The sequence below is a fragment of the Scyliorhinus torazame genome, chromosome 9 (genome assembly GCF_047496885.1).
Source record: "Scyliorhinus torazame isolate Kashiwa2021f chromosome 9, sScyTor2.1, whole genome shotgun sequence".
NCBI classification, from domain to species: domain Eukaryota; kingdom Metazoa; phylum Chordata; class Chondrichthyes; order Carcharhiniformes; family Scyliorhinidae; genus Scyliorhinus; species Scyliorhinus torazame.
The window spans coordinates 141,992,423-142,016,798 of NC_092715.1; the positions used below are offsets into that span (position 1 = coordinate 141,992,423).

Here is a 24,376-nt window from a genome sequence, read left to right on the forward strand (position 1 = left end):
GCTGGTAGGCCAGCTGGTCTGGTCCTCGGGGGGATCCGGTCCCAGGGGGGGTGGGACCCCCACGGTGGCCTGGTCCGTGATCGGGGCCCACCGATCTGTGGGCGGGCCTGTGCCGTGGGGGCACTCCTTCCTTCTGCGCCGGCCTCTGGAGGGCTCCGCCATGGCCGGCGTAGAGAAGACACCCCCTGCGCATATGCAAGAATACGCCGGCCGGTTTGCTCATGCACGGAACCACGCCGGTGGTTCTGCGCATGCGCTAACTCGTGCCGGCCCTTCGGCGCTGGTTGGCACGGCGCCAATCCCTCCAGCGCCGGCCTAGCCCCCCGAAGTACAGAGGATTCCGCAACTTCCGGTTAGCCGACGCCGGAGTTGTTCGCGCCATTCTTGGCGTCGGCGTCGGGCCAATTCGCCGATTGCGGGAGAATCCCGCCCCATGTCTTTCCAGAGAATTCAACATGGGCTGCAAGAAGATCCTCATTGAGGAACCCTTGCGCTTCAATGTCTTAGTGGTGCCAGATGCTTCTATAGTGGAAAAGGTCCTCCACTGCAGGCAGGCTGTTCAGGCATCAGATGTTGAAAAAGACCTAGTCTAAAAAAATGCTCTCAGACAGCACACCTGCTCTTTCTGGGAAGTACTTCCAAGTTAATGGGCCTAAACTGCTATGAAAACAAGCAAAGCAAATTATCCTTTGAGATAACCTTCAGCTGTCAATCAAGAGGCTCCTAAAAGTCAATTGTGTGTGAAACTCAATGTAAACAAGCAAGTACAAAAAGTAAAGGAAGGCATACTACAATATTGAAACCCCAGAGCCCAATGAAACTTCAAGGTGAGTGGTATGGAATGTAAACAAGCAAGTACAAAGGGAAAACTTCAAGGGAGGCGAAATGCTTCTCCAAGATACAAGCTGCAGAATAGCTTTGTCCTGTGAGAGGACTTTAGGACAGACAGGCTGCAGTTGTGTATTGCCCTGTTATGGGATGTTCAAGATGAAAGAAAACAGGCTTCAAGGCTTCAAAGACCCAAAGTGACCCCCATCCTGAGGGAGACCCTTGACCTGTCCCCTTCCGACCTTGCCCGAGCCCTAAACCCCCAGCTCCCTCACGGCATCTGGCAAATGGCTGCTGTACCCTTAAGACCCCTGAAGGTAAGTGGAGAGGGGTGCTCATCTCCTTGCCTCCCATCGTAGTCCATGGTGCCTGGTCCCCGGTTTTAAAGACCAGTAGTGATTTGTGCCTGGGTGACTACCTGCCTGGGGGGCCCGGGGGGGAGGGGTGGGTGGGATTAGGTTGCTGGTGGGGGGGGAGGTGTTTGAGGGGGCGGGGGCGGTGGAGAACCAGGAGGCCGCTGCATTAATGAGATTAAAATGAGTGCAAATATGCTGTGATCGGTATCTCGCATTTCAGGGTAGAATCCCGCTCAACTGGAGCGGGCCAGGAGAATGCAAAACTGCTTTGCACCCAGCACAAATCCCGTTCCGGGGCTCCCCTGCAATTCTCCCGACATAGCGCTAGATGCAACACGGCCGGAGAATTGGCCCCTATGGGTTTGTGTAGTATTGGACCAGAAACTCAAATCAATCCAAGCCGGACTAGATTAATGAAACAACATTTGATGAAAAATTAAATTGTGGCGTTCTATGTTCTCTATTTGATAAAGAAAATGGAAGCAACAAATTGACAAAAATGAACTGAGTTTATTTCTCTACTGCATGCTCCAACTGTGATGATAATGGTTTTAGTTTGGGATTGATATTTAATCGACGGAGGTTAGATCAGGCCAAATCAAGCTGACAATTAAAATTAAGGCTGGTTCCATCATGCTTATCATTTTCTGATCAGGATAGAGGTGCACTGGTGTGAATCTATTCAACACAACTGATCCTGCACAGATGCTGCTGGTCAGCTTCAGTGCAGCATTTCCGTGAGAGTGGGGGACTGTTTTACCTTCTTGATTTTAGATGTACAGCATTTAGAGTCTAGAGAAAGACTGAATAGAATTCTCTAGAAAAGACAAGGTTGAGGGATGACATGATAGAGTTCTTTAAACTTATGAAATGACTTGATACGATAGATATAGGCCGTGATTTAATGGAAAAGAAACAAACTCCTGTTTCAGGCGTGTTCAGCTGGGCATCCCCTGGCGCTTGCAACACTGAGAACGACATGCTTTTAAATGTGACTCTGCTTTTTTTCTGGGCGAGGACCATCCCGCCAAGGCCGAACGTAGACTAGTTTCCTGCAGTAACGAGCTCAGCTTGTCAGTGCAGGAAGAGATTAGGGCGCCATTTTTAAATGGCACCCCGATCTCTGGACCCCCCCACCACTGAGTGCCCACCCCAAAATCGATGTGGCAGGCAATGATTGGACTTAACCGATCAGGGGGATGGAGCCCTGATCAATTGATTGACAGCGACCCAGAGACTGCGCACAAAAGGGGCAGAGAATTCCAAGCCAGTTAAAAGGGCAGCACGGTAGCATTGCGTATAGCACAATTGCTTCACAGCTCCAGGGTCCCAGGTTCGATTCCGGCTTGGGTCACTGTCTGTGCGGAGTCTGCACATCCTCCCCGTTTGTGGGTGGGTTTCCTCCGGGTGCTCCGGTTTCCTCTCACAGTCCAAAGATGTGCAGGTTAGGTGGATTGGCCATGCTAAATTGCCCTTAGTGTCCAAAATTGCCCTTAGTGTTGGGTGGGGTTACTGGGGTTGGCCTTGGGTAGGGTGTTCTTTCCAAGAGCCGGTGCAGACTCGATGGGCCAAATGGCCTCCTACTGCACTGTAAATTCTATGATAATGATAAAAAGACAGCGCAGGCCTTCACTCGTTCTCTTTCGACTGATCTTCGAATGGAGCACGACAGCTACCAACACCAGCCAAGTTCAAGGGCCCACGCCATCCCCTGGAGGATCAGGGGTGAACTGGCAAGGTGGATACAGAACTGGCTAGGCTATAGAAGGCAGAGGGTAGCAATGGAGGGATGCTTTTCTAATTGGAGGGCTGTGACCAGTGGTGTTCCACAGGGATCAGTGCTGGGACCTTTGCTCTTTGTAGTATATATAAATGATTTGGAGGAAAATGTAACTGGTCTGATTAGTAAGTTTGCAGACGACACAAAGGTTGGTGGAATTGCGGATAGCGATGAGGACTGTCTGAGGATACAGCAGGATTTAGATTGTCTGGAGACTTGGGCGGAGAGATGGCAGATGGAGTTTAACCTGGACAAATGTGAGGTAATGCATTTTGGAAGGGCTAATGCAGGTAGGGAATATACAGTGAATGGTAGAACCCTCAAGAGTATTGAAAGTCAAAGAGATCTAGGAGTACAGGTCCACAGATCACTGAAAGGGGCTACACAGGTGGAGAAGGTAGTCAAGAAGGCATACGGCATGCTTGCCTTCATTGGCCGGGGCATTGAGTATAAGAATTGGCAAGTCATGTTGCAGCTGTATAGAACCTTAGTTAGGCCACACTTGGAGTATAGTGTTCAATTCTGGTCGCCACACTACCAGAAGGATGTGGAGGCTTTAGAGAGGGTGCAGAAGAGATTTACCAGAATGTTGCCTGGTATGGAGGGCATAAGCTATGAGGAGCGATTGAATAAACTCGGTTTGTTCTCACTGGAACGAAGGAGGTTGAGGGGCGACCTGATAGAGGTATACAAAATTATGAGGGGCATAGACAGAGTGGATAGTCAGAGGCTTTTCCCCAGGGTAGAGGGGTCAATTACTAGGGGGCATAGGTTTAAGGTGAGAGGGGCAAAGTTTAGAGTAGATGTACGAGGCAAGTTTTTTACGCAGAGGGTAGTGGGTGCCTGGAACTCACTACCGGAGGAGGTAGTGGAGGCAGGGACGATAGGGACATTTAAGGGGCATCTTGACAAATATATGAATAGGATGGGAATAGAAGGATACGGACCCAGGAAGTGTAGAAGATTGTAGTTTAGTCGGGCAGTATGGTCGGCACGGGCTTGGAGGGCCGAAGGGCCTGTTCCTGTGCTGTACATTTCTTTGTTCTTTGTTTGTTCTTTGACAACCAAACACAGACTACCTACAAGAACTACAGCCTCCACCAGAATACTGAACCAGATAACGCCTCATCTACTTGGTATCTGCCTGTCACCTGGAAGTTAAATTAAGGTCATTTAAGTGTGTTAGTTATAGTTCAATGTGCATGAACGTGTGTTTAATTAAGTAAACAATCTTGTGTGTGTGTCAAATAAACTATTATTGTACTAAACAACTTGTGTGATAATTTGTCCATCTTATACGGGTTAAACACACTGTGGTTATAAAAGGGCAACTCAGGTGTCACTGTCAGGGTGCCAGGCTGGCAGTTCCAAGGTGCCTGAGTGGCATTGGGGATGTCAGGGTACCACCCTGCCCAGAGCTGGACCATCCAGAAGCCCCCAATCCTAGGAGACCCCCCTAAGTGCCGGTACACCTGGTCCACATTTGTGGAAACCAATGCCAAACAGCGCTCGCTGAGGGACTTTGAGTTGAGGCCGTTAGATCCTGCGCCTTGGATAACTCCGGCACAGACATGTTCAAGTGAGAATAACTGCTCACTTGAATATGCAAATCTGGATCTCGCCCTCAATGATTCGTGTGTATGTCTATCCTCCCTCTGTGTGCTGCATCACAAATTCAATGGACTGAAGTTAATGGAGGCAAAGTGGTCCTCTGGCTTACACCCTGTGGTTTCAAATGAATCCGAACAGTTCATTGTGGCTTGACAGTGTTACATCATCTAATCCATATTTTGTTGTTCCTTTGAGCATAATGATAAATTAGCTACAATACTGTATCAATATAAAGCTATAACCTTTGCATCTATTCTTCAGAATGGCAAGCAATGCAAATGAGGAAGGAGGCGGAGATGACACAAGTTTTAACTTTAGTTGGAAGATGTTTACAAGCTGGGACTACTTGATTGGCAATGCAGAAACTGCAGACAATAAGTTTGCTTCCATCACTACCAGTTTTAAGGTACTGCATTACTTCACAATTGCCATTTATTGGGTTATAAATATCCATTGGTAAACATTAGCATATTACTTCAGATTTAAATTTGTTTTTTTGGGGTAAATAGATTTTTGTAATGGCCCATGTGATAATTATTAAAGTATGTCTAAGGTTTTTGCAATTATGTAATTTGTCTGGGAGAAGAACCGTCTATTTGGGTCCATGAGTTGCACAGATTATACAATTTGTGCGATCACAGATTCTCTCCATCCTACTCAGTATGTTAAGTAATGGGTTAAGAGACATTGCAATTAATTGTCTCATTTATGTTAAGTATCCATTAATTGACACTGATATATAAAGGGGCTTCAGGTGGCCTCTGTCAGGTGATGTATAGTTAGAGTTTTGTGCAAAGGCTGTTGGAATGAAATAAATGTGTGTTTGTGAAAAAGGAACAGAACTTTAGACTCTTCATATCACAGCAACTAAAACGTCTATCAATTGGTAGCAGGGCATGGTTGCTGTGTAAATGTGAAGGGTTGAAAGATACAACTTTTCCAGATCAAACCAAGGAGTGAGTGAGAAAAGAAAAAAAAAAAGGGACATATGGCTGAACCGAGGATAAAGATGGCTGGATATGACTATCCTCCCTTATTTTCTGAAAGGGAATCGTTCGACCAATGGAGAAGTGCAGTAGTTATGTGGACTAAGGTAACTGCTTTGGGAAAGAGAAAACAAGGTATGGCATTGGCTCTTTCTTTACCATATGACAGTAAAATCCGAAACAAAGTGCTTTCTGAGCTGGAATTGGAAGAGTTAGACTCAGAAGAAGGTCTGGAGACTTTATTACATTATATGGATAAGATTTATAAGAAAGATGACTTGTTAAGTGCGTATGAAGCATGGTCGGATTTTGATAAGTTCTGGAAAATGGAGGATATCTCCATGGAAGACTAAATAATGGAATTTGGCAGAATATATAAAAGGCTGCAGAAACACAATCTGGAATTTCCACAGTCTCCGTTGGCCTTTAAATTACTTGAGTGTGCTGGAGTGAGCAACATGGATAGGCTCCTGGTTTTGACAGGAGTTCAGTTTACTGAATAATACCTTATTCGAACAGATGACAAAAGCTTTACAAAATTTTCTGGGGAAACATTCGATTCCGATGGCTCTAATGACCCAAATAGATCAGCCTGCAATAAGGCAGAATATGGAAGATACACTACTAACAGGATGGCGAAATCGTATGGCTACGAACAGGGCTCAAGACTATAGAAGGAGACTGAGACAAGGAAATTATGAAGACAGAAACCCAGTTAGAACCTACAATAGGAAGATGAACCCCAGAAATGCACGGGGCATGGTAAATCGATGTTTTCGATGTGACTCTCAATACCATTATGCTTTCAACTGTTCAACTCGTTATGATAGAGTGTCTGAAGCGACACATGACACGGAAGAGTCAGAAGAGGAAAAAGATAGTGACCAGAAAGAAGGCATTGTCCTATTGACAAGCAGTTTTACGCCGGTAATGAGGGTGTTGGTTGCAGAATCCTTCAACTGTGCTGTATTGGACAGTGGCTGCACATCTACTGTGTGTGGAATTGACTGGTTAAAATGTTACCTGGACTCTTTGAATGCTGAAAATCGTAACAAGGTTCAGGAATTTGAAAGTTCCACAAGTTTCAGGTTTGGGGATGATAATACTCTGAAGTCGCTGATAAGAGTGGTGATCCCTTGCAATATTGCTGGAATGAATCATTTCATTAGCACAGATGTTGTATCAAGTGAGATACCTTTGCTCCTGAACAGACCGTCGATGAAGAAAGCACACATGAACCTGGATATGGAACAGGGTAAGGCAACAGTTTTTGGAAAGACGGTGGACTTACAATTTACACAGTCGGGACACTATTGTATTCCATTACTGACAAATAATATTTCAAGTAGAGTGGTTAAGGATGTGTTAATGGCAGTTGAAAATGGGACTTTAGCTGATAAAAAGCTAGTGGTATTAAAACTGCATAGGCAATTTGCACATCCGTCTCCTCGGAGGCTGAAAAATGTATTAAAGGATGCAGGGGTAAGGGATGACGACTATACTAAACTGATAGAACAGGTTACAGAAGGACACCAGCATGACAGATAGTAACCCTACCTTTGGCCAGGGATTTTAATGACATTGTGGCCATGGACCTTAAGATCTGGGATAAAGCAAATAATATATTTATTTTGCATTTTGTAGATTTAGCAACCAGGTTTAGTCAATCAATGATTGTACAAAGTAAAGAAAAGAGAGTAATTCTGGATCAAATCGTGGAAAAATGGATAGGGACAGGAATGGGTCCACCGGCAAAATTCCTTACGGACAATGGGGGAGAATTTGCTAATTATGAGTTTAGGGATATGTGTGAAAACGTAAATATCAGAGTTATGAATACGGCTGCAGAAAGCCCATTTAGTAATGGTGTCTGTGAAAGAAATCATGCTGTCATCGATGACATGCTTCGGAAAATTTTGGCAGATCGACCAAATTGCAGGCTAAATTCAGCTTTAGCATGGGCAGTACATGCAAAAAATTCATTGCAGATGGTTGGGGGCTATAGTCCTTATCAATTAGTATTTGGTAGAAATCCTAAAATTCTGTCCATTTTGGATGACCAGCCTCCAGCTTGGGAAGGGACTACAAGTAGCTCTGGTTTTGCTGAACATTTAAATGCATTACATAGCAGTAGAAAAGCTTTTTTGGAAGCAGAAGTCTCTGAAAGAATTCGCAGAGCTTTAAGACATAACGTACGGCCATCAGATGCCGTTTTTCAGCAAGGAGGCATGGTATACTATAAGAGAGACAATTCTAATGAATGGAAAGGCCCAGGGACGATCATAGGCATAGATGGCAAAACAATTATTTTGCAACATGGTAATCAAACTGTTAGGGTCCATTCATCAAGGATAATGGGTACAGATTACAAATTTTCAAATTTAGACAGAGCAGACAGACATGACGAGGAACCAGAGTCATCTGGTACGCATGTGTTACAGAACTATGAGGACCAATTAACTGATATAGACAGGGTTTCTGTGGAGGAACACAACACTTCAGATGAATTAGAACAGGCCATTTTTTCGAAAGGGCAACTGCCAAAAGTTGGTACAAAAGTGACTGAAGGGTCTAGTCAATGGAAGGATGCAACTGTTATTAGTAGAGCAGGGAAGGCCACTGGAAAGTATAAACATTGGTTGAATGTACAGCATTCAGGGGAAGGAGTCAAGACAATGGATTGGGAAAACGAAGTTCAGAAATGGAGGGCACAGAAACGCAGTGTCAGTTCAGATAGTACATCGGATAGTGAACAGGTTTGCAGGAAAAGGTCGAGAACTATTGAAAGGACATCCCACAGCAGAAGGGAAAGATCAAGTAGTAGCTGTACAGAACGAGATACCAGGCGGGAGAGGGGCGTAGTTTATCAAGATCTCAGAACATGAGTAAGACTACGAATGCTAATAGGAGTAGAAGCACACATGCACGTGAGATTTTGATGGCTTAAAATAAATTCGATGAAAAAGTTATCAAAGAAGCTAAACAGCAAGAATTGCATAGTTGGAGTGAATTTGAGGTATACACGGAAGTACTGGATAGGGGACAAAGAGCTCTATTCCACAGATGGATTTGCACGGGAAAGGTTCTTCCGGATGGAACTTATAAGCCAAAGGCCAGGCTTGTGGCAAGGGGATTTGAAGAAAATTTAGAAGATCAGGATTTAAGGGTAGATTTACCTACAGCAGGAAAGGTTATTTTAAAGATCTTCTTGGCTCTATTAGCCACAAAGGCATGGGAATGCAAATCTATAGATATAAAAGCTGCCTTTTTGCAGGGGCACCAGCTCCAGAGAGACATTTTTCTCCATCCTCCTAAAGAAGCAGCTCACACAGAAGGGGTACTCTGGAAGTTGAACAAATGTGTATATGGATTAAATGATGCATCTAGAGTCTGGTATTTTTCGGTAAGGTCAGTTTTGTTAAAGTTAGGCTGTTGCCAGTTGAAAGCAGATCCTGCAATGTTTTACTGGCACTATAAAGGAAATCTTTCTGGCATTTTTATGATGCATGTCGATGATTGTTTGTGGAGTGGGACCAGTGATTTTGAAGCTATTGTAATCTCTGGTTTGAGGAAAGAATTCAGGGTTGGAAGTCAGGCTTCCGGTGCATTTAAATATATTGGACTGGAAATTGGACAGACTAAGTTAGGGGCAACTTTACGTCAGCAATCTTATTTGGAAAGCATCAGCCCAATAGCAATTAGTCGTGGCCGAGTTTCACAAAAAGACGCAATGGTTTCAAAGATAGAAAAAGAGCAACTGCGAAGTTTAATTGGGCAACTGAACTGGTTAGGTAGACAGACTAGACCGGACGTGAGTTTTGATGTCTTAGTGTTGAGTACAAAAATGAATGATCCCAAAGTGGAAGACATAATAAGAGCAAATAAAGCGTTGGCCAAACTAAAAATGCAAGAGTGTGTATTGAAGTTCCCGGTTTTAGGTGACCTTAGGCAGTTGAAACTCATAGTTTATAGTGATGCGTCCTACGCAAATTTATGTGATGGGGTTTCAAGCGCAGGAGACTTTATAATTTTCCTTTTGGGGAACAATGGTAAATGTTGCCTGCTTGTGTGGGAAACAAAGAAAATAAGGAGAGTGGTAAAAAGCACTTTGGCTGCTGAGACGTTAAGCCTTGTAGAGGCGGTGGATATGGCCTTTTATATAAGTATGATATTGACAGAAATTTTGGGATTAGGGGATTTGGGTAATATACCTATTGACTGTCACATTGACAATAAATCCCTGTGGGAAAATGTGCACTCTACAAAAAGTGTCAATGAAAAGAGGTTACGGATAGACATCGCAAGTTTGTAGCAGATGTTGGACAGAGGGGAAATAACAAAAATTTAATGGGTCGACAGGAGCTGTCAACTGTCAGACTGTTTTACAAAACGAGGGGCAAGTTCACAGAAACTTTTGGATATTGTTAATGAAGGGCGCTTGTTTCTGTGACTGTTTTTTTTTCTTTCTCAGCCAAAGAAAAAGGGGGGAAATCAGGTGTGTCGTTTTTGAGTTTCTTGAAATTTTGTTTTCACCTAATTATTTATTTTCTCCAAGGAAGGGGAGACTGTTAAGTAATGGGTTAAGAGACATTGCAATTAGTTGTCTCATTTATGTTAAGTATCCATTAATTGACACTGATATGTAAAGGTGCTTCAGGTGGCCTCTGTCAGGTGATGTATAGTTAGAGTTTTGTGCAAAGGCTGTTGGAATGAAATAAGTGTGTGTTTGTGAAAAAGGAACAGAACTTTAGACTCTTCATATCACAGCAACTAAAACGTCTAACACAGTATTGCCTGAAGAATGTAACAATCTACAGTTAAACTTCCAGAACGCAACTCTGTGAAATGGCTTCCCATCATTGAAAATAATGGCAAAATTCCAAATATACTTAAACCCTCAGTATTCAACTCTAACCATGTGATTCATTTATAACCCTAGAAGTATATTTTCAAACTTCAACTTTTCTTGAAAGACCATATCATGTCCCCTTTCACTTTTTTTCCTTTAGTTATGCAGATCAGTTCTGCACAGCTCAACAACTTGACTACTTAAAAGATGCTGTGCAATGATCCTGGTTATTCTTCTTCAAATGCTATTCAATGTTTCAGTGTCCATTTACTGCATACATGTTACAAATAATATCCTAAATGTAGCGATAGCAAGTTGTATGATATTGGAATGATTATTAACAAAACTTCTTAGGAGACATTGAGTTGATGACAGGTATCAGGTTGATTGAATGCTTGCTGAAAATTCTTACAGATCACACCGTCTTTTTTGTTTTCCTCCTTTTTGGGGTTGGGGCAGTTATGGAGATGGTGAGCAGTGATGGGTCACTCATTGGGTAAGCCGTCATACAAGGTGGCCTCACACTTCTGGCCCCGTTCCCTTCTGCCTCTGAGAGTGACCCCAGGTGGAACTGAGATTGATATGTTTTTGTTATGCAAGAGTAATGAGGGTTAGGGGACCATGGTGTGGAGATAAGAGTTCAGATACGTATCAGTTAGAGTTTAATTGAGTCGTGGATCAGGATCAAGGGGCTGAATTCCTACTCCTGTTCCTATGGGTGGGATTGTTTCTGGCCCTTCTCATCAGCGGGATTTTCTGGCCCTGTTGGAGTTGATCCCCCATGATGAAATGAAATGAAAATGGCTTATTGTTACAAGTAGGCTTCAAATGAAGTTACTGTGAAAAGCCCCTAGTCGCCACACTTTCCAGCGCCTGTTCGGGGAGGCTGGTACGAGAATTGAACTGTGCTGCTGGCCTGCCTTGGGCTGCTTTCAAAGCCAGCGATTTAGCCCTGTGCTAAACCAGCCCCTGATGAGTTCCTGGTGGTGGGGCTGACCGCTTGACCTACACGCTGAAAAGAAATGTATTTAGTTACTTATTTAAATTTAGAGTGCCCAAGTCTTTTTTTTCCATTCAAGGGCAATTTAGCGTTGCCCATCTACCTACCCTGGTTTATGGAGGTGAGACCCATACAGACACAGGGACAATGTGCAAACGCCACACAGACAGTGACCCGGGGCCGGGATCGAACCTGGGTCCTCAGCTCCGTGAGGCAGCAGTGCTAACCACTGCACCACTGTGCCACCCTGAAAAGCAATATGTTTTATTGCACATCATGTTCGGCTCATGCAGGAGTCCAGGTTGCATCATGTTCTGAGTTATCTTTTGTTAAGACACTGATCTTTTATAAAATTATGGTAGAATGCCTAGATTGTTTGCATTTTGTGTCACTCTAATGGATTAATGATTGAAAATATGTAACTAAAGTATGCTTACCTAATATTCACATGCGATAACTTGTTAGTCCTGCAGATAAACACTTTATTAGATATTCACAAATGACTTTAAAAATTAACTTGAACACAGGAATCTATTCTTGAGGAGCAAGAGAATCGGAAAGAAGGAAATATCCATTTAACCAGATTCTTACGGGTTCTTGCCAACTTTCTGGTACTCCTCACTCTGGCTGGAAGTGGCTATCTTATTTTTTTCGTCGTCAGAAGGTCTCAGAAGTTCGCACAGGAGGGACTGGACGACTATGGCTGGTGGGAAAGAAATGAAGTTAGTGCACCAAATAGTTTACACTGTGGAAACAGGGTGACATATGGAATCAGTTACATAAATCTAGCTGTACTTCGAAAAACATATTTTAATTATTTCAAATAGACGATTAGATATTCATAAACACTGAACTATATTAAACTATTTGACACGTAAAAACCTGGATTTGCATATTCTACATTAGTTACGCAATTCCCATTTTGATGACACCTGTCAGCTGTTCAGTTTTCTAAATAAATAGTAATATGTGAGTACTTATTTTGGTAAAGTATATAAGGCAAAGCCTTAGATTTTCCCCGTTATTTAAATTACAAGATCAAATGTGGATATTTGATAACAAATTTTCTGAAGTATTTTATGAGGGATTATTATTTTTAAAATTGTATTAGTGGAAATCTTGTGACATGGTTGGTAATTTGTTGGGAGACAGATAAGAGATTCTGAATCAGCCATGTGATGGAAAGAAAGTTGGAGCCTTTATCGTCACTATCCATAGCTCCAGGCTACAATATGTTGTAAATGTGCATGTTGCCAAGCAACACAGATTCCTGAATGATCTGTAACTCGCCATCAGCAGGAGACAGAGAACAGGGATAAAACTTTTCCAATTAGTGGGATGCGACTAGAGATTTTTTCATGGATCTGTTCTGGGCCTCAGCTTTTCACCATATTGAGCACATAGATAAAGGAATAGATAGTTATAAACACAAATTCACAGATTACACTAAATTGAAGTCATAATAAATTGTACCAATTTGAGCATAAAGCTAGAAAAGAGCAGAGACAGACTAAGTGAGTATTGAAAACTATGGCAGATGGAGTTCAATATTGGGAAGTATGATGTCATCCGCTTTGGATCCAAGAAAGATAAATCAGAATACTTTCTTAATGGTGAGATACTAAGAACAGTGGAGGAACAAAGAGGTTTAGGAGTCCATATATAAATATATATATATCACTAAAAACTAGTTTACAGGTACAAAAAGTAATGAAAAGACAAATTGATGCAGAGCATTAAAACCAAGATACTTTGCAAAATCTCTCCGATGGCATATGGTTGGATCCAATGCCCACATTTGTGGTATTTTCAAAGGGGACTTCTCATCAGTGCAGGCAATCCTAGAACAAGTGACAGCTTTAAGAGCTTCTGTTCATGTTCCATAAAATATGGAGGCCTCCTGACATGTAACTATATGTATCAATAATCTTCTTTGGTAATACACAGTGGTGGCCATGTATCTGTACCAAGTTGGATCTCTTGCTATGTTACTCTATGAACCTGGCTTCTCGGGTTGCCTGTTGCTTGTGCTCCTGTTAATTCTCTGAAATTTAGGGTAAAACAGACAGTTACAATCCAAGTCCAAAATTCTGATCCTCACAAAGAAATCTGCCATTGCTTTCTTGAACAAGGCCTCAGAATTTCACCTCAGTGTTTTATGGAGTGGGAAGAGTATACAGAAGGTGGATGGGGTAGATGTGAGGAGAAGAATTGGGTCAGATTTTGGACAGCAATCTACAAAAGGAAATAAAGATACATAGATAGAAAACATAGATACATAAATAACAGGAGAAAAAAGTTAAAAATGATGTAGGGAATTTTGGTACAAGAACTGGAGGCCTCTCAATGTGACAGTTACCAATCTAACATTGCACATATACAGAGGAATGACAATCTGGCACATAGGTGGATCAGTAAAACCATGACCCGAATTCTTCAGGCATTGTGATTCTTTTACTGCCGGCGGCATACCCAAGCCCATGGGTTTCCCGGCAGTGTGGGGTTGCTTCAATGGGAAATCCCATTGACAAGAGGCAGGAGCAGATAATCCCACTGCCAGCGAATGTATTTCTCTTTATGTATACCATCAGAACTCTGAGAGTGAGTAAGGAAATGTCTTTCTCTAATCTAGAGTGGGTACGGGACCAAAGGGGGATTTAAAGGGCTAATTGGCGCGTTGCAATCAAATGCAGTAGGCAAGACGAGATAGAAAATGAGTTTTATTTCCCATTTCCTATATGGGCCCTTCTGTCAGACCTGTGACAGCAATAAATCAACCAGCATCAGGAATCCAAGCATATGCTGGGTGGGTGTGGAACTCCATCAAAGTTATCTGAATATTGTGACTAATAAGAAATTCTGCTCACTAATGTCCTTATCAGTAACGGAAGGCCTTCTTGCTTTTGGGGATTTTCACACAACACCACTCTGGGGGCAGAATCACAATGTTCACGCCAGTGGGAAATTCGGTCCCACGCCCGCGCAGGGGTTTCAGGGGCGGTCGGTAAATCCCGCCCAATATGTTGCTATATATAGTGACCAAATGTATTAAAACCAAATCTGCACATAATCAAAGCTTTCAGATATAAAACCATTGACAAGTACTTGTTCCTGAACATGGTGCCCCATTGTATTTAGTTGTACTTTAAAAAAACAACTAATTGAACATGATGTATCTTGAGTGCCTTGAGATGTGTGACCTCTTACCATTTCCTTCAGAGAGACTGAATTGACATTGCTGCTTCTCTAAAGTATTAATTTATTTAAAATTTGTGTGATGTTATTAATCCTGTGTGATTTTTATTAGGTAAATATGGTCATGTCGCTGCTGGGTATGTTCTGCCCAATGTTATTTGACATCATTAGTCCTTTAGAGAACTACCATCCACGAATTGCACTTCAGTGGCAGCTGGGCCGCATTTTTGCTTTGTTTCTTGGTAACCTCTACACATTTATTATCGCATTATTGGATGAAATTAATCTGAAGGCAAGAACAATGCAATAATTTTGACTTCACATGCAAAAGAACACTCAAGGCTGAAGAAGTCTACATCACTTCACATTACTTATTTTGTTTCAGCTTGAAGAGGAAAAGATTGTTAGATACAATATTACTATCTGGGAGAAGAATCTTTATAATGGAACTTGGTTGGAGAACTCAACTTCACGTCCTCTATTGGATGTAGATCCTGCAATTGTACCCAGAGGACCTTGCTGGGAGACCATGGTGGGGCAGGTATCTTCTGTCAATAAACAATATTCAGTAATATGTAATATTTATATATTCTGAACCGAGATTCCAAAGATCTCCAGCACAAAGTTAATTCATTAGAGATTTAGATTCAGATTTATTGTCATGTGTACCGAGGTACAGTGAAACATATTGGGCGGGATTCTCCGACCCCCCCCACCGGGTCGGAGAATCGCTGGGGGGGGCGGCGTGAATCCTGCCCCGCTGCTACATCGCCGGCTGTCGAATTCTCCGGCGCCGGTTTTTCAGCGAGGGCGGGAATCGCGTTGTGCTGGTCGGGGACCCCCCACCCCTCCACCGATTCTCCGCCCTGCGATGGGCCGAGAGGCCGCCCGTTTTCGGCCGGTCCTGCCGGCGTAAATCAAACCAGGTCTGTACCAGCGAGACCTGACTCTGCGGGCAGCCTGCAGAGTCCTCAGGGGAGCGTGGGGGATCTGGCCCTGGGTGTGCCCCACGGTGGCCTGGCCCGGGATCGGGGCCCACCGATCCGCGGGCGGGCCTGTGCCGTGGGGGCACTCTTTCCCTTCGCGCCGGTTGTTGTCAACCTCCGCCATGGCCGGCGGGGAGAAGAACTCCCCTGCGCATGAGCTGGGATGACGCCAGCACACACTGGCGCTCCCGCACATGCACCAACTCGCGCCGGCCGGCGGAAGCCCTTCGGCGCCAGTTGGAGCGGCGCCAAGCCCTGCCGCGCCGGCTGGCACGGCACTAACCCCGCCGGCGCCGGCCTAGCCCCTGAAGGTGCGGAGGATTCCACACCTTCCAGACGGCCCGACGCTGGAGTGGTTCACGCCACTCCTTGGCGCCGGTAGGGCCCACCCCGCCAGGTAGAGCAGAATCCCGCCCATTGTTCTTCGTATAGTCAAGTCAGATTGTACCATACATGAAAAATGTAAGTTTTCATTTTCAGTGTCCCAGTCCTATCCTTGAGCTGGGAGCAAAGCTAATTTGAGGACTGGGCCCTCATTGAAATAGAAACATCTCAAACAGGTGTATGCCAGGCAGTGCGTTGGAATATTGTCCACAGTAAGACAAATTTGGGGGTAGGTGTTTAGAGATCATAGGAAGCGGTGTGAGGGGTGGGAAAAGGAGACAAATTTGAGGTGACAGTATCTCAAGTGTACAAGTGTACTGCTTGTAAAACTGGTGAGGGTAAGCACAGAGAATGTTCCACCCACTTGGCCCTTCTCCACCATTCAGAAATATTATGGCTGAACTTTTACCCCAACCACACCTTCTCTCACCATGCCAATATCACTTAATTCAATTAGTACTTGCACGTCTATCGATATATGGGAGGAATTCTCCCATGGCCCCACTGACTGGTGCAATGGTGGGTGGAGGGTGGTGGGGGGGAGAGAAGATGGGCAGAATTTGGCAAGAATGGAAAAAATTGGTTTCATGCTAGTGTGAATTTCCCAAGGTATCATCCGCTGGTGCCACCATGGTGGATCGGAAAACCCACTGGGGGCTGACATGAAACTGATTTGCATCCTGCTAATGGCATTTTCATGGCCTGACCAGAATCATCCACTCATGCACAATATTTCACGATGCCAGTAGGAAAACATGCCATTTCAAAGCATGTATGGTCTCACCTAAACAATGCCAGGGCTGCCTCCAGAGTTCGGTGTGGAGGCCACTAGAAACTCTAGATCCCAGAACACCACAACAGTGGGTGGGGGAGCAACTACAGGTGGATCTTTCAGATTTATTGTCATCAAGGAGGTCCATCTTCCAGCCTCAAGAGTGTTCCCAGAGATCCACCTTCTTTATCAGGAGGTCCAGCTTCCTTCTTCAATAGTCGGTCAGTAATATTAGATGCCTTTTCAATATGGCACACGGACGTGATGGTGGATTATGCGCCACAAAATACAACGCAAAACACCTGGGTGCATAACAAATTAAGTTGGGGCCGGAAGATATGCTAGCCTCCGCTGTAGGAAACACCGGGCGCGATTCAACGGGAATGTTTCTAAATTAATCTGTGGCGGGTTTTTCAGGGAGTTTCCCATTGGCTCCACTGGCGAGTACCCCACCACTATCCAATGACACTTAGTTACTTTTCTGGACCCTGGGGAGTTTCTCACCAGTTTAGCCCACACTTAGGGCGCGATTCTCTAGAAACATTTCTAAGTGTGGTTGCGACCGGGAATTGCCACGGGCTTCCCGGCGCTCAGCCCAGCAAGGCCGGCAACGCTATTCAATGTTGATTGGTACACTTAACGAGGCCTCACGGGCCTCTCGCTGCAAATGAAGACTCACCAGCTGATACGGCAGGACCATGCTCATCAGCCCCCCTGCTAACAGCAGCACTTAAGCTGCACTTGCTCAGACAACCCCTGCCAGCTCACAACAATGGCAGCAAGGAAACCAGCCCCAAGATTCGGGGACGCAGTTCTGGGGAGGTTGATTGACACTGTGCAGGCCAGGAGAGATGTCCTTGTCTGTCAACGGTGCCGGAGAGTCAGCCACAGGGCTACCTGGGATGAGGTGGTGGCACATGTGAGCTCGGGCAGTGTGACCAGGAGGACTGGCCTCCAGTGCCGTAAGAAGGTCAACGACCTGCCGACCTGGCAGCAAGAGTGAGTAGACACCAACGACCCCTCCACCCCCGAATACCCCATGCGACCCCCAACCCTTCCTCCACACCCTCCTTCTTCAACTCCCACCAACCTGCCTTCATACCCCCCCTCCCACCAGGGGCGGTCGCATTTGGCTAACGATGCTCCCTCTGTGTCCTCTCAGGAAAAGCTCTCCCATAATCGTCGGGAGAGGGCCTAGACTGACAGAGGGGTGCCAGCATAAGAATCCTCACTCCTTCAAAGAGCGTGACCTGGAGGTGACGGGTGTGGCTGAGGACAGATCCGTCACCCACGCAGAAGCTGCCGGATGCCGCAGAGATGAGGAACCACTGGGCTCCACCCGGAGGACCTGTCAAACGTGAGTTGTCATTGCCTTACTGGCTGACCCAACCCTCCCACTGACCACATGTCCATTCTCCCGCTGGTCCTCCAGCCGACGGCACCAGACCATCCCAAGCGGCGCCCTCTCCTGCCTCCTAGGAGACGACCTCGGAGGAGAGCTCCGAGGATGTAACCGTTATAGTTGAGCACAGTTGTCATCCCCACCCTCCACCAGTCCAGATACACACACCTCAAAAGGAAATGTTAGTGGACAGGCTTCTGGGGCACAATCTGGTGAGCACCACACTGCTGATGATGCACATCAGGTGGAGGCAGGAATCCGCAGGTGAGACAGCAGTTGGAGGGCTGCTGTATCCTAGCCTGATGCTGAGCCTGTGGTACAGAGGTACCTAGAGCTAATTGAGATGATAGGGTGAAGCTGGGACATTCAGATGGAGATGTCAGCGTCACTCCACCAGATCCATAGCCACTTGGAGGAGTCCCAGAAGCTACGGGCACAGGAGATGGGGCCGGCAATGTGTGGCACCGAGGCCAACACTATTACGGTGGTGAGGGCAGTGGCGACCTGGTGCAGAAGGTGCTCCAAGGGGTCGCGACATCGGCTGAGCTTCTTGGCAGAATGTACGACTCGCTGGGGGGTGTGGTGCAGACTATGGGGAACTGCCAGGGCTGGCAGAGCCAGATGATGCAGGGGCAGCCGGGGCTTGAACCAGCTGCCCCTCCGTCCCAAGGTGAACCTCAGGGCCCTATGGGCACTGACCGGGGGAAGGGGGTGCTGGGTGCCAACCCGGACCCGTCCCATGGAGTGGCAGTGGTAGCCAGCAGCTCCCCCAAGTTCCACTCCTCTGATGTGGCCGCGTCTCGAAGTCAGCACACAGGACAGGGCGGCAAGGCTGTGCATATGCTGCCAATAAGTGTGCTGGGGCCCTCCGGCCTCAGAGCCAGAGGCGCCCACCAGAGGCAACGAAGGCCACAGGACGAGGTAGCTAACAGGCTTCCTCCACCTATGATATGCTTCCTGTGGAGATATCGAGACGCAGCTGTAGAGCTGGGTGGGCCAAGCACAGAGGATCACTGAGGGCACCGGGGGTTGGGGTAGGTAAGGGGTGGGGAGGGGGATTGAGGGTGGTGGGGGGGGCAGCACCATCAGGAGAATGGGCTTTGTAAGACACATTAAACACCTTTGTGCACAACCATTATGGCTCCTCTGTCACTTTCTTCCGCACAACGGTCTGACTTCCGACCCCTTGGCCCATCTCTCGAAGCATCTCCCCCTCCCCGTGGCACCCACCCATCTTCCAGCTGTGGACACGTCCCCGGAGCTGTGTCCCATCACCTGTTGGGCTGCAGCGTGTGTGGTGTTGCCTCCTGCAGTTTTCAAGCACAGTGTCTAGGCATCAAGGTATGATTGGGATGCAATGATTCCTGTGATGTTCCTTGTATAGTTCTCCAAGATGGCTAAAAGTCGTAGTGTTGACAAAGAACATCAAGCTATGTATTTGAAACAAAGCTAGTTTATTTGCACTACTTCAAATGGTTTGCACACTTCACTAAGTAATAGTTAATAAAACAATAGTGTAAGATTTATGTTACAGAAATCTATAATATATTTTTAGAACAGCTAACAATCTATCTCAACCTCTCACTATCCTTCTTTATAACCTTCTCCCAGAATACCTTGAGGCACAGCCTTTTATAAGACTACTCTGTGGTGCCATCTAGTGTTGAGATACATGAACATAATCTTATTTACCCTTTACACTCCTTACATTATACATATCATTACAACTCCCACATGCTACATGGCCTGCCCACCCACGGGAGTCCACTTGGGTTGTGTGAAGTGCTCACTTAACCACGATTGCCAATTCCTCATCAGCAATAGCCTTCAGCCGCATGGCCAGAGGCCTCGGCAGTCGATAGGGATTATGGATGGTCGGTGGGGCAGACGTGCAGCGAGAAGGGTTGCTCCCGGAACGGGTAAATGGTCCATGGTTGGCATGGTGGTGCCGTGAACGGTTGCCCCACAGCGCCTCCCCCTCCGCCTCCTATGGTGGCCCACCTCTGCGGAGGATCCACCACCCCCAGCCGAGAGTCCCCTAACCCCCATCGAGCACAGGGGCGACAATCCCAGCAACCCCGGGCTCTTTGCCTGTGAGCAAAGCTTTGCCTGTGAGCTACCCACCTCGTCGGCTCCCCACGGAAGCCCTGCCAGCAGGTTCACATCTTTCAAAAGGAGTACTAATCGGCGCCAGCGTGACCACTTGCTGGGGAGGTGGCTGAATATGGGATGGCTCCCGTTAATTACATGGAAATTGGGCTTAAGTGGTGATAATTGGTTTCTTGCCTCGCCACGGAGAGATCCCGATTTTGCCTCCAGGAGCGGGCTGGTTGCATCGCAAACTGTTTGGCAGCTGGCACAGGTCATGTTTTTGGCCTCTCCTGCTATTCACCAGCCTCGTTTCGCTTGAGCGAGAGCGTAACAAGGCAGGAAGATTGCGCACTTAGAATTTCTTTTCCGCATTGTGGAGCTGAACTTAGAGATCGGGCCACCATTTTGAAAGGGTGCCCCGATCTCTAAGTGAGCTTGTGGGTCCCCACAACCCCCACCCATGGGATATGTCACCCTCCATACACATGGGCACTACCCCTCACCTCCCAAGTGAGGATACCCCACTACGGGGTCCCTGGGGGGGCCCCCTCTTCAGGCCATCCCCAAGCCTCCTTACAGCAAACCCCCTTCCAGGCCCCACCTATCATCACCCCAACCTCCCTGAGGCCCCTACTTACCTGCCCTTCAAACCCGCCCATTCAACACCCCCTCCACCCTCCTTTCATGGGTACAGCCCCCCCTCGGGTCCTGGCCCTTTACAGTGCTACTCTGGCACCTGAGCACCCTTGCACTGCCACCCTGGCACCCATCAGTGCTCCTTCCAGCTTGGCAGTGCCACCCAGGTATTTTGGCAGTGCAAGGGTGGCAACACATCCATGCCTGCTGGTTTCTCGACAGCATTGGGTGGCCACTATGGGAAACCCCATTATCTGGCTACGGGAACGGAGAATCCCATTGCCGGTGGGGGTGCACCGCACTGGAAAACGGAGTTGGCAGGATGGAGAATGCCACCCAGTCTGGTGCGGCATGCCTCCGCCGGCAGTGGGATTCTCCGTCCTGGCAGCTGGCCAATGGGCTTTCCCATTGTGGACACCCCCACACCATTGGGAAATCCGGGGCATGAGTGCGCTGCCGGCGAAATGGAGGATCCCGCCGACGGAGAATCCAGCCCAATATCTTCTTCTGAAAATTTGACTTTTATGACCGTCAATTCACTGTGAGACCGAGCGAACATTAGGCTTTAATATCCATGAACTCGCCTGCCAGAGTCGGCTGTACAAATGAGTGCCACCCACAGGTGACCGGACTATATATGGCCCCGGTGAGGGCGGAGCCTGAGGCGGAGCCCAGCAGGGTTCCAGTTCAGTACCTGGAAGTAGCCCGTATCATCACTTCCAGGTCATGGGTCACATCATTATACAGACAGTACAGACAGCTCATGCATTAGGTGAAATACATTTACCACAATGACATAATGAAAAACAATTCTGAATGAGTAAGGTTATTTATCGTCACTGCATCGGCCACGGTGTGAATTCTCCACGGGCGGGATTCTCCGTTCTGCCGACAACACACCCCTACCCGCGGGTTTCCTGGCGGCGAGGGGCAACTACAATGGGAAATCCTATTGGCCAGCGGCGGGAACGAAGAATCCCACTGCCAGTGATGGAGCGCTGCCAAGAAACACGCGGCTGGGAAAATGGGGAATTCATGGGTGGGATTCTCTGTCGGCTGACACCAAAATCGGGAAAGGTGATTGGGCAGAGAATTGGATTTGATGCCGAAATCGTGGCGGGCACAGGGTTCACGCCAAATTGCAATTCTCCGGTGCCTCGACATCGGCGTCAATGCATTTCACTCTGCACGTACAGTAAACATCATTTGCATATTCTCTGGGACCTCTGTGACTCTCTGCCTCGACCGGGGGACGATATTCCCGACAGCGAGGGTCACTTGTGCTTTTAAAAATTGGGAAACAGATTGTCTCTGATGAGGGACAGAGAGGGGGTAGGTCAAGGAGAAGCACGACCGCGGGCTGCCGGTCCTGACACTGGCCAGGCTAGCTGGGAATGGGGAGGACACCCACTCCTGGTGACTGTCAAGGTGACAGTCACCCTGAACATCTACACCACAGGGTCCTTCCAGGCGCCCAGTGGAGACCTGTCCAGGATCTCACAGAGCTCGGTGCACAGGTGCATCCGCATCATCACGGAGGTTCTATATGCCCAGTCAACACATTACATCCATTTCAATGTGGACCGAGCCCACCAGGATGCCCAGGCAGCAGGATTCACAGCCATCGCTGAGGTGCCCCGGATCCAGGGGGTGATCGACAGAATGCATGTCACCCTACGAGCGCCTGCAGGTGACAGGCCACTCTACAGAAGCCGAAAGGAGTTCCACTCGATGAACGTGCAGCTCATATATGAGCATCAGATGCACATCATGCACGTCTGTGCCCGATACCTGGGCAGTGTGCATGGCGCCTTCATTCTAGTACACTTGACAGTTCCGGGCCTCGTCAAGGAGCACTCCCAGCTGGGGGATTGGCTCCTGGGCGACAGGGTTTACCCACTGCGATCGTGGCTGATGACATCTATCCGGAGGTCACAGACTGATGCAGAGACATGCTACAACAACGCCATGCAGCGACCAGGGTTGTGATCGAGCGGAGCTTCGGCATCATGAAGATGCTGTTCAGGTGCCTGGACCTCCCTGGAGGGGCCCACATCATGGTGGCTTGCTGCATCTTCCACAACATTGCGCAGCAGAGGGGTGACGTGCTGGAGGAGAAGGATGAATGCCCAGCCTTGTCTGACGAGGAGGTTGCGGGGAGGGCGAGAATGGGCAGCATATAGGACCTGGGCAGACATGGGAGGCCGCACAACATGTGCACCAGGGGCAACGTGCACGGGACGCTCTGAACGCATTCAGGTGCGCCGACAGGGCTACTGACAACCCATCCCTATCGCTAAATTTTGCCCTAAACCCTTGCCAATTTAACTGGTGTCTACTTTCCTGGCTAATGCTACGTCTATGTGGATCCCCATATGGTACAGCAGGAATGGAGGTGGCCTACTGTGATTCCTGCCCTGTAACCCGGATCCCCTTTGGCGACCATCTTCTTGGGCGATCGGGCCTGGATGGGCCCGGCTGCTGTTCGGGTGTTCCAGGTGGCGTGGTTCTGCCCACTGCCCATCAGATGCGCCAGTGACAGGAGAGGGGGCGGAGTCCGAGGTGCTGCGATGTCCCAGCACCTACGCTGCAAGCATGGGCCCCATCACCTCCTCTTCCCTCGGGGTCCCTGAAGCTCCACAGACACCTTGTGCTGTCAGTCCTAGAGGCCTGCTGCCATCTCAACCAGGGTCTGCACAGGAAGTGAACCAATTCCATCTGGGGCTGCGCCACATCACTCTGGTACTGTGCCACCACCTGGGTGTGTGTCCCATCAGCCAGTGATGTGGCATCTCCCTCTGGGACTAGGCTAACTCCCTCTGGGTCTGTGTCACGTCGGACAGCACCTGGGCAATGGTGCCGACTCTCCCAGCCATGGCCCGCTGTGACTTGTCCATGCTGAGGAGCACCACTGCAATGTCCAGGTGGCTCTGGCACATGGTCGCCTGTGGGAAGGCAGCCCTGTCCTGGGCCTCGGCCACCTCCTGCACAGAGTGCCCCAGGCCTTGAACGTGTTGATCCGTGGCTGAAGCCTTTGCCCCCAAGGCCTTCGCCGTGGACACCACCCATGTTGTGTTGGGTGGTACACATGGTCGGCACCACCTCCTGCTCCTCCACAGGGTTGGACTCCTCCACCTGCAGGTGCTGGAATCTCGGCGACACATCCTCATATAGTCCCTGGCTCTGGGATTGCATCTCCACAATCGATTTGACCGTCCGTTCCAGAAGTCCAAAAACGTTTGGATTGCAGCTGGTCCCTGGGGTCGGCCTGCCCTCCAAACGCATGTGTGCGGTGCGCACCAGATAGTGTCCTAGGAGCCTCTCCACTAATATGCCAAACCGAGGTGAATGGCCCTGGGACGGAGACAGCTGTGCCGGGGAGTCAGTGTCACCTCTGGACTCGAGCTCTGGGGTGTCCTGGAATGCGGGTCAAGGGCTCCCGCCCATGTCAGTGTTGTCGTCATTGCTGTTCGGCACGTGGGGTTCTGCCTGTGGCTGGA

General features: G+C 47.7%; 1 protein-coding gene across 1 annotated transcript in view; it reads left to right on the top strand.

Annotated features, from left to right (window-relative positions):
• Nucleotides 1–24,376, top strand: part of tmc1 (transmembrane channel-like 1) — a 153,100-nt gene that overhangs the window by 102,133 nt on the left and 26,591 nt on the right. Inside the window, exons 10-13 of the mRNA XM_072517636.1 lie at nucleotides 4,837–4,981; nucleotides 11,938–12,132; nucleotides 14,718–14,897; nucleotides 14,991–15,146. Of these exons, the coding sequence (XP_072373737.1) occupies nucleotides 4,837–4,981; nucleotides 11,938–12,132; nucleotides 14,718–14,897; nucleotides 14,991–15,146 (676 nt within the window). The remainder of the gene's footprint in view (nucleotides 1–4,836; nucleotides 4,982–11,937; nucleotides 12,133–14,717; nucleotides 14,898–14,990; nucleotides 15,147–24,376) is intronic.